At 47.3% G+C, this 10635-nt stretch overlaps 1 protein-coding gene across 1 annotated transcript; it reads right to left on the minus strand.

Moving 5' to 3' along the window:
- Nucleotides 1–1672: 1672 nt before the first annotated feature.
- FAM187B (family with sequence similarity 187 member B) lies at nucleotides 1673–6307 on the minus strand. The gene is made up of 2 exons (XM_068528609.1): nucleotides 5598–6307; nucleotides 1673–2060 (listed from the first exon to the last, which is right to left on the minus strand). Exons 1-2 carry the CDS (start codon nucleotides 6305–6307, stop codon nucleotides 1673–1675), a joined length of 1098 nt encoding a protein of 365 aa, XP_068384710.1.
- Between the last annotated feature and the right edge of the window lie 4328 nt (nucleotides 6308–10635).

A 10635-nucleotide genomic window follows, 5' to 3' on the forward strand; every position in this document is an offset into this window, starting at 1 on the left:
TCCCAGAGGCTGCCCACAGCTCCCTGCCAAGTGGGCTTCCTCCACACAGCTGCCTGCTTCATCAAGCCAGCAAGCCTCTCCTGCTCTAGTTGGCTGAGACAGAGTCTTAGGTAATGTAACCTAATCAAAGGAGCAACACCCAACACCTTTATAATATTCCACTGGTTAGAAGCAAGTCACAGGTGCCATCTACACTGAAGGCGTGGGTAGTCACACAAAGGCACGGACACCAGGAGTTGGGAATCACTGGGGTCACCTTAGGGTCTGCCCTCCACAGTAGGGCACTGACAGCCTTGGTGTGGGTTGGGTGACCTTCAGTGCTGTGCAGACAGGCCTGGGCCTTGGACCTATGCTTGGCTCTGGCTGTTCCACTTCTAGCTGCTACACAATGGGCTGCTGTGGATACAGGGCTCTGGGGGTTTCCTGGGAGCAGGTCTGGGGGCCGCCCAGAGGTCTTCTTTCACTCTCCCATTGCTGGCCCCTTCCCAACTTCACTATGTGACCTCAGGCAGCTTGCTTGAGCCCTCTGTGCCTTAGTGTTCTCAGCTACAAAAAGAAGTTCATAGTAACCCCAGCCTCATGGGTGGCTGTGATGACATAACGTTTGCAAAGGGTGTGCATTCTGACCATGCCAGGAGATCCCCAAATGTTTGCTATTATTGTCATTATTCTCTGCTTCTGCTTCCCAATGGACCCCCTTTAGTTCTCCATGAACATTTCCCCTTTCTGCAGGAATCTTTGCATCTCTGGGCACCACGTGAAGCCTTAGGTGTTTTGGCAACGGTGTCTGGGATGCTAGGGGTGAGCGCTTCCCTCTCCTCGGGGGCAGAAGTTCTGGAAGTTTCAGATCTGCCTTGTTGCTTCACAATGGAATAGCAGGGCCATGAATTTTACAAGGCATTAATATTTTATTTCTGACACTTGCACCCTGCTAAATAGTGTATAACATTTTTGGGAACAGCTGGGACTGGTGATTCCCACAGGTCAGCTGGGCCAGGCCTGGTGCCTTGTCCCAGTGGAGGGGCTTGTCTCCCCTTTCTGGGGTGTCCGAGGGAGCTCTCTCCACTGCAAGAGCCAGGAAGGGTGATGCGTGTCTGCTGCCCGGGCCACCACTCTGGTGGCACCTCTAACTTGGGGAGCTATGGCGAGGCCTGGAGGCCCTAGGCACCACTGAGGCAAGGTGGGAGCAAGGGATGGGCAAGGAAAGGCAGCAGCCCAGAGCAGATCTGCGGGGGCTGAGGGTGACCCACTCCCATCCCCCATCCCTGCCCTTGTCCTTGGGAGAGCGGCGAGTGAGGTGGCTACAATTTACACACCCAGAGACTCGTCCCCAAAATGGCCTCATTGCACCCCTCCCTTCCTCCCGGTGAGTAGCAAGAGGCTTGAGCCTGGCAACCTGGGTTTGAACTGGCGCCCTGCCCCCCATCCAATGACTAGACAGGTAGTCTAGCCTCAGTTTCCTCATCTGTGGCATGGGGATTGCGAATGAGTTAACAGAGCAGGACCCGGACCAGGGAGAGGTCAGTCACCCTTGGCTGTGGCCCCGGGTCTGTTTTGGTCCACACACGTTCAGAGTGGGAGGTGTGGGTGGGCCCAGGGCGGGAGCTACAGGAGGACAGGTAAGGCGATGAAGGCGCAGGAGGCCAGGTCTCCTGGGCCCCGAGAGCTCGCTTTATTTCACCAGCAACACCTGGTTTCTCTTCCTGCCCCGGGAAGGGTGGAAGAGTTTGAGCAGCACCCCAAGCAGGCCCAGGGCTGTGCCCACTAGCAGCATCAGCCTCAGCCCCTTGAGGACGGAGTCAGCCTTTCCTTTCTGGGCCTCCTCTACCTCCGGCTGTTGTCCAAAGTCTTCTGTGCTCAGAGATGCCAGTATATCCAGATCGGACTTGGGGGTGAATTGAGCCGAGAGCTCCTGCTGCACGAAGCACTTATAAGTGGCTGGCTGGAAGACCTGCAGCCGATTGCCGCCGTTGGAGGTGTCCAGCACGGTGCTGACAGCCTGGCCCGAGAGCTGGTCCTTCCAGGTCAGGGAGATGTTGTCGGCTTCCCAGATGATGGGCCTGCAAAGGAGGACAAGGTCAGCTGCAGTGCCCCAGAGAGGAAGGGGGGACGATGTCTGAAAGGAGGTGGAGACGGCAGCACCCTTCACCCTTCTCCCTGGGAACAGCAAACAGAGCACCCCCTCCAAGGAGAGAGACCCAGCAGTGAGTAAGGGGAGGATGGGGGCTGGACGGCTGGGAGCTCTCAGATCCCTGCCCCTTACTACCCTGGCCACTTGGCCAAATGCCTCCGTAGCTCTTTGAGCCTCCATTTGAAGGCTCAAAGAAACCTGGGGGTGCCATGACTGCCACAACCTCAGAGGGTTCTTTGGAGGAATTAGCAAGGACACTCCCTAATTGATGCGTGCCCCCCTTTACCTGCCTGGCCCCATTTCCTCTGCTCTCCCGCATTCACTCTGCCCCAGCCACACCTCCTAGAGGTTCCTCTGACATGCTGGACACAGCCCTGCCTCAGGGCCTTTGCCCTGGCCGTTCCCTCGGCCTGAAACGCTCTCCCTCAGGGCACAGGACTCTCTCACCTTCTCTCAGTCTTGGCTGATAGCACCTTCTCAGAGACACTTTCCCTGACCTCCTTATTTAAAACTTTCACCTCCCTCACTCCCATTCCCCTTCCTTTATCACCATCTAAAATACTGTGTGTTTCCTTCCAACTTTGTTCAGGTTGCTGGCAGAATTCAGTCCCTTGTGGTTGTAGGGTTGTAGGATACAGGTCTCCGTTTCTTTGCTGGTTGTCAGTTGAGGATGCTGTCAACTCCTCCAGACCACCAGCAGCCGTTCCTCTGAGTTGTATTTAATTTGCTAAATTTTATTGAGTTTTTCCAACAATGTTCATAAGTGAAATTGGTTTATAATTTTCTTGTGGCAATTATAAAGAAGTTTATACTTAACATATCTTTAGTACAGATATTTATATGATGGTGATAAATGATTATTACAATAAAATATTTTTTTCTACCAAAAATAAAATAAAATATAATATAATATAATAACTGTGTTTCATTCATGTAATTGGTTTATCTCTCCATGAGAGCAGGTATCTTTTTTTTTTTTTTTTTACATCTTTGTTGGAGTATAATTGTTTTACAATGGTGTGTTAGTTTCTGTGAGCAGGTATCTTTTTCAGTTTTGTTCTTCATGGCATCTCCGGTACCTAGAACAGTGCTTGGCTTGTAAATGCTCAGGGAACAATGTGATAAGTGAATACATGAATCAGGCATATAACACACCGATTGTGGCTGGGAAACAGAGGGGACTGTCAACAGACAATACTGACAAGGCCAGTGATCATAAAAGCAATAGTAACACCTATTAGAGTGTGGAACCCCGTGTCAGACACTGTCGTAAGTGTCTTTACAGGCATTTTCCCCCTTAGAGATCACAATGACCCCAAGAAGCCAGGGCCAGCAAGGCCTCTGTACTCCCCAAATTCATATCCTAACCAGAACCTCAGAAGGTAACCTTATTTGGAAATCGGGTTGTTGCAGATGTAATTAGTTCAGATGAGGCCAGATTGGAGTCAGGTGGGCCCTAAATCCAATATGATCTGTATCCATATAAGAAAAGGAGAAGTTGGGCTTCCCTGGTGGCGCAGTGGTTGGGAGTCTGCCTGCCTGCCAATGCAGGGGGCACGGGTTCAGGCCCTGGTCTGGGAGGATCCCACGTGCCGCGGAGCAACTAGGCCCGTGAGCCACAACTGCTGAGCCTGCGTGTCTGGAGCCTGTGCTCCGCAGCGAGAGGGGCCGCGACGGTGGGAGGCCCGCGCACCGCGATGAAGAGTGGCCCCCGCTTGCCGCAACTAGAGAAAGCCCTCGCACAGAAACGAAGACCCAAACACAGCCAAAAATAAATAAATTAATTAAAAAAAAAAAAAAAAAAAAAGAAAAGGAGAAGAGACACAGAGACACAGACACACGGGGAGAACGCCAGGTGGTGACAGAGGCAGAGGCTGGAGTGATGCAGTTACAAGTCAAGGCAGGCCAAGAATTGCCAGCCACCACCAGAAACTAGGAAGAGGCAAGGAGGGATTCTACCCAGCATCTCAGAGGGTACAGGGCCCTGTGGACACTTTGATCAGACTTCTAGGCTGCAGAACTGTAAGAGAAGAAATTTCTGTTGGTTTAAGCCACCTGGTTTGTGGTACTTTGTTACGGCGGCCGTAGGAAACTAATACAACCCTTATTCTACAGATGGGGAAACTGAGCCCCAGAGAGAAGCCACAGGCTCAAAGTCACACAGCAGGAAAGTGGCAGGGCTAGGACGGGAACCCAGGCCTGCCTGAATCCAGAGCCCGAGACAGAAACCTCACATGAAATTCTACTCCCCTCGGCTCCCTAGAGACCTGGCAATTCCTGAAGCTTCACTGACCTCTCTTCTTAAGTTCCCTGTGATGGGCACTTGGGTGTCCCTTAACTGGCAAAGACACAGAGTAGGTGTCCCAGTCTAGTTGGGAGGAGGGGTCACGTGCACATTCCTGCATTTCTGAATTGTGGGCTTTTTTAAGGAAGCAGGTGTTACTTTTATACTTTGAGGAGGAGGAAGAAAGGAGAAAGGGAGACAAAAAGATAGAGAAAAAGAGAAGAATAGAAGTGACAGCTGGGATGCGCAAGGGAAAGAAAACCAGATGGAGGCGGTGAGGCCAGACTCCACAGAGCCTGTGGCTGCAGAGGCCCCAAGAGTTTGCTCCGGCTCCCTGCTTGCAAGGAAGAGGCTGCCACTGGCAAGCGGGGAAGGAGGGCAAGAGGGTCCCCATGGCCAAGTATGTGAGCTGTGGGGTCTGCGCTGCCCTCTCCCGCCACGGATTCCCCCAGGCAAGGACTGCACCCTTCTGAGCTGCAGTTTCCCCATCTATAAATGGGCCTCCTTGGAGTTTATTAAGAGAGTTTGCCCAGGAACCAGCCCATGGGGAAAGCGCAGCACTGTGAGTGGCTGTAGTTCTTATTACTGGGGTAGGTGCAGGTGGGCTGGGGAAAACGAGAGGACAGGGAGATTTCCCAGGGGCTCCAGGCAGGAAGACAAGAACATGAATGGGAGCGCTGGGGCACAGGTCTTGATGGGCATCCCTGGGGCACCGTCCTCTCCTCCCGGGCTTGCTGACCTTCCCAGATGAGTCTGAGGCCTCAGAGTCTCACAGCTTCCCGGGCTACCCCCCAGCACAGCCCCATCATTTGCCTGGGCTTCTCCCATCCCAGCCCTGACCGCCCTGGGCCGTCTCCCTCCCTGGGCTGGGGGGCTTCCTAAGGGCCAGGCCTGCAGCTGTCTGACGACTGCCGTGTCCATAGCACCACCCAGCACAGGGCTGGACACGGAGTCAGCTGAGCGCTCCCTCTGTGTTAGCTGTCCTCGTTCTACCTGTGTGTGACTCAGTGGGCACCAGGGAGATTCTTGCCAAAGGAATATCTAAAGAAGCCAGTGGAGAGAGCCTGCGGGGCTGACCCACATAGAGCCCCTCCCTCTCTGCACAGATTAACCCACAAAGGCTCCCCGATGGGGAGAGCCTGGCAAGGGGCCAAGGGCAGGGCTGGTACTCGCTTCCATCACCTGTAGATGGATCCTAAGGGGCAGGTGAGCCATGCAGATCCCAACTTCTCACTGAGCTTGAAGTTGTCAAAAGTGACGTATTCCACATTTGATGACGTGCACTGGACGTGGCAGGCTTCTACCTGCATCTCAGGCCGCGTGCGGCTGGACCACAGATTCACATCTCCCAGATAGAGCCAGCAGGGCATGGGCGTTTCCAGGGGCTCCTCGATGTAGCAGTACCCCAGGCGTTTGCGCTCACCTGGCTCCCCACAGCGGTTACAGCCCTGCCAGGGCTCCCAGTGGGTGAAGATGAGCTCCTTGCCACCCAGACTCAGGGTCTCATTCTGCAGGGGCTCTTGGCCCAGGTCTTTGTGTGTGATATGTATGGTTTCAATATCCTGGAAGTCAATTTCGTACTGTACCACTTTCTTGCCATCCTTGTCCTGGCAGTTGTAGAAGCCTGTCTGCAAGGGCAATGGATTTCTAATGAGGAGGCTGCCATCGGGCATTGTTTCCATGTTGGAGTTAGTGAAGGGGTTGTTGGTCCAGGGGGTCTTGACTGGCAGGAAGAAGAATTGCCACTGTGCCCCAGAGGCATTGCAGTGCAGGAAGATGTCATTGTTTGAGAGCAGGGCCAGTTGGCAATGCCGATTAGGACAGCTGATGGAAAAGTGGGACCTCAGCAGCGGGGCAGCAAAGCTGAGCAGCAGCCAAAGGGTGGGCAGCATGGTGTGCTGGGACTGTGGCAGTGGGCTGGGCACCACCCTGGACTTTGTGAGGTCATCCATGAAACTCAGGTCTCAGCCCTGGGCAGCAGGATGAACTGTAGTCCACCCCCATGGGATGTGAGGTCACAATTCCCACATTTGTTCTGTGACAAGTGAACAATCTTATTTCATCTCTATGACAAGCCTTCCACTCTGCTTGGTCAGCAGGACACCTAATTTGTCTATTCAGGGTTTTCTCTACCATCCCCCTACTTTGGTGTTAAAGTGTCACATGTGAACATTCAACACCTTTTTTCTGAACACCTACTATGTTCTGAGCACACTTCTTAGTACTAGGGATGGAGAGGTGAATAAATCCTCTCTGGTTCCCTTCTGACATCCTATCCTTCCCCACCCAACTGCTCCAGCCATGCTGGCCTCCCTGCAGTCCCCTGAACATATCAGGCAAGTAAAGAGCTCCTGCCTCAGGACCTTTGCACATGCTGGTCCTCCCACAGATATCTGCATGACTCAATTCATTTAAACAAACAAATATTTTTCTCAGTTGCCCACTTCCCAAACCCTTTCCTAAACTTCTTCTCAGTTCTCAAATTAAAAATAATTATGGGACTTCCCTGGTGGCACAGTGGATAAGACTCCATGCTCCCAACGCAGGGGGCCCAGGTTTGATCCCTGGTCAGGGAACTAGATCCCACATGCATGCCACAACTAAGAGTTCACATGCCACAACTAAGGAGCCCACATGCTGCAACTAAGGAGCCCACAGGCCGCAACTAAGGAGCTGGCGAATTGCAACTAAGGAGCCCTCCTGCTGCAACTAAGACCCGGTACAACCAAATAAATAAATCAATATTAAAAAATAATTATTTTGCAGGCTTGACCTGCCATTGTTCACTCATTTCACAAATGTTTACTGAATGCCTACTATGTGCTGGTTGGTATTCTAATCAAAGCAGTGAACAGTTTAGACAAAGCCTCTGCCCTTCTTGAGCTTACCTTCTAGTGGAAGAGACAGATAATAAACAAATATATAATACATAATGTCAGATACAGTAGATTCTCATTATTCATGGAAGTATGTTCTACAAAGTCGTTGAATTACAAGATAATGGAACAGCGGTCCTAGGAGAAATACAAAGTTAGGGTCCTATAAGCCTTTGGTCACAGTATTTTTATCAGCTGATCAACACATAACCTTGTTGTATGTATGTTTTTATTTAAAGACACAATATATACTGTTGATCCATTAACATTGAAGTTGTAGCCAACAGCCCTGTAACTCATGCCTGAACAAAGCTAATCTAACGCACGCATTTACTTCATAAGGCACTTAGGAACATTTCAGCACCATGCTTGGGAGCCATTTTAAACAGCAAAATCACCAATAGAAAGCACAAAAATGCAAAAAACATGGCACTAAATAGACCATGAAAAGGATACTTGCTAACACAGTATGGGAGCTAAAACAAGAAGGCAGAGGGTCTCCTTGTTTGGCCTCAGCTGGGAATGCGCATCGTTAGGTGACTCAATTTTCTCACCACCCTGTGCATGTCTGCAAATGACTATGAGAGCACTGTGGGTATTGGCTTGGGGGTTACAAATAAATTTTAGTGAGTAGGTGAATTCACAAGTGTGGAATCCTTGAATAATGAGGATCAAACGTAATAATTGTTAAAGAGAAAAATAGAGCAGGGAAATGAGGATGGAAAGTAAAATGTTGGTGTGTGGGGATGGGCTATTTTAGAGGGGATGAGCAGGAGGGGAACTTTCACAAACACCTAAGTGAGGTGAGATAAAGAGCCATGTGGGTATTTGAAGGAAGGATATTTCCAGGAGAGGGCTGGACCCTGACATGGCTGCCTGATTAGTATATGTAAAGAGTGTGGAGGCCAGAGTGACTAAGGAGGAAAGGACAAGGGGGAGAGTGCTGAGTGGGTGAGGTTGGAGGCTCATCTAGGTCTTTGCTAAGATATCCTGGCTTCCTCTACCTGGCTTGTAATGGCTGGGAGCTCTCTTGGTCATGCCCCTACCTCATGTGGGAATTTTACAGGCTGTGTTTGGCATAAGCTGTATGCTTACGTTATCTTGCTGCCACCCTCACCCCGAGAGTGGGTCACACATCCCTTCTGCTCTCAGGTCTACAAAACCATCTAGAGTTTTTGTCTGCTTCCCAGAACTTTATAAAGACCTTCTGTCTGAGACATATTAACATTTATACCCCTTTTGCTTCCCCCCATCTCTCTCCCTCTGTGTCTCTCTCTTCAGCCCAGGGAATCTTTTCTAAACAAGTCAACAGGGCTATGGGGACACTGTGAGAAAGCTCACTTCCAACTTTCACTTTACCTAGGTGAGAAGTCACACTAGCTGGAGCCAGTCTGAAGAAATATTTTAATTGGCCTCCCTAAGGTGTTTTTAGAATATTTAAATCTGTGACCAACATGTAAAATCCAAGACATTTCACATGAGACTCCAAATTCCCTGCTATTCTTTAAATAATATGCGTGAGATTTCTGCTCACTGTTACATTTGAGTAGCTTATATCAGACTACCCTTTTGCTAATAACAAGTGTAGACTTTAAGATAAAGTCTACACTTAGATTAGTATGTCTAAGAGAGGACAAGATGAGGATTTTGAATCTATATAGAAGAATCAAATGGAAACACTAGAATAAAAATATAAAATTTGTGAAATTAAGGATTCACTAGGTGGGGTAACAATCTTTTGGACACAATAGAAGAGAGGAAATGAAATATGGGTTCATAGAGAATATCTATACTGAAGCATGCTAAGGAAAACAATAGGAAAATACACAAAAGAGTGTAAGAGACATGGGACATGGTGAAAAAGTCTAACACTTACGTAAATGGAGATTCAGAAGAAAAGGAGAGACAGGAACATAAGTAATACTTGAAGAGATACTGAATGAAAATATTCCAAAACTGATGAAAGACATCAAGGCACAAATTCAAGAAGGTCTTCAAACTCCACACAGGATAGATAGATAGATAGATAGATAGATATCAAAAGCAAAACAAGACAAAAAAAAAATACCACACCTAGGCAATTTATAGGAAAACACTGCAGAAAACAAAAGAGGAAATTTAAAAAATGGCCAGAGGAGAAAAAGATACACTACTTTCAAAGCAACAATCATAACACTCTACATTGACTTTTAAACAGACATAATGAAAGTTAGAAAGACAATGGAATGACATCTTCAAAACACTAAAAGAAAATGACTACCATCTGGAATTCTATGTATAGAATTCTATATACCACAATGAAAATATTCTTCAAAGATGGAGGTAAAAAATAAAGATACTTTCAGATGAAAGCTGAGAGAATTCACCACAGCAGAGCACATTAAAGGTAATACTAAGGAGAATTCTCTAGCCAGCAGGAAAATGATCCCAAATGGATGCAAGGTAATACAGGAATGCAAAGCACCAGAAGAATAAATATGTGGTTAAAACTAAATTAATATTCAGAGTGTTTTAAAATAATGTCTTGTGGGGTTTAAAATATATATAAAATAAAAATACCTGATAACAAGAGTACAACAAATGGAAGGGGAGTAAATGGAGCTAAAAGGTTGTAAGGTCTCTGTATTGTCTAGGAAATGGTACAAGTACAAATTTATATTAGATTGTAGTAAGTGAGAATTAATGTAAGCTCTAGAGTAAATGATAAAAGAATGCATATCTAATAAGTTAATAGAGGAGAAAATGGAATGACAATTTAAAAAAATACTTGGTGAATTCAAAAGCAAGAAAAGGCCAAATAACTAAAGAAGAGACAGAACAAGTAGAAAACAAATAGGAAGATGGTAGATTTAAACCCAACTAAATCAGTAATTACATTAAAAGTAAATGAACCAAATACTCCAATTAAAAGACAAAGATTTTCAGACTTAATACCAAAACAAAAATCTAAATATATATTACTTAAAAGAGATTCACCTTAAATAAAAGAATATAGAAAAGTTGAAAGTAAAAACATGGGAAAATGTCATGCAAACATTAGCTAAAAGAAAACTGGTGTAGTAGTTATACCAATAACAAAAGTAGATATAAGGGTCAAAGTATTAATAGAGACTTGCAAGAGACATTTTATAAAATGTCAATCCAACTGGAAGATACAATGACATCCTAAGTTTGTATGAACCTAAAAGTATATAAAGCAAAACCTGATAGTACTAAATGTTGAGATAGACAAATCCACAATTAAACATGCAAACAAAAATTTAGGAGAGATATAGAAGATTTGAACCATATGATATAAACTTGACCTAATTCATATATATGGAACTCTGCACTTAACTTCAGAA

The sequence above is a fragment of the Eschrichtius robustus genome, chromosome 19 (assembly GCF_028021215.1).
Source record: "Eschrichtius robustus isolate mEscRob2 chromosome 19, mEscRob2.pri, whole genome shotgun sequence".
Classification (NCBI taxonomy): domain Eukaryota; kingdom Metazoa; phylum Chordata; class Mammalia; order Artiodactyla; family Eschrichtiidae; genus Eschrichtius; species Eschrichtius robustus.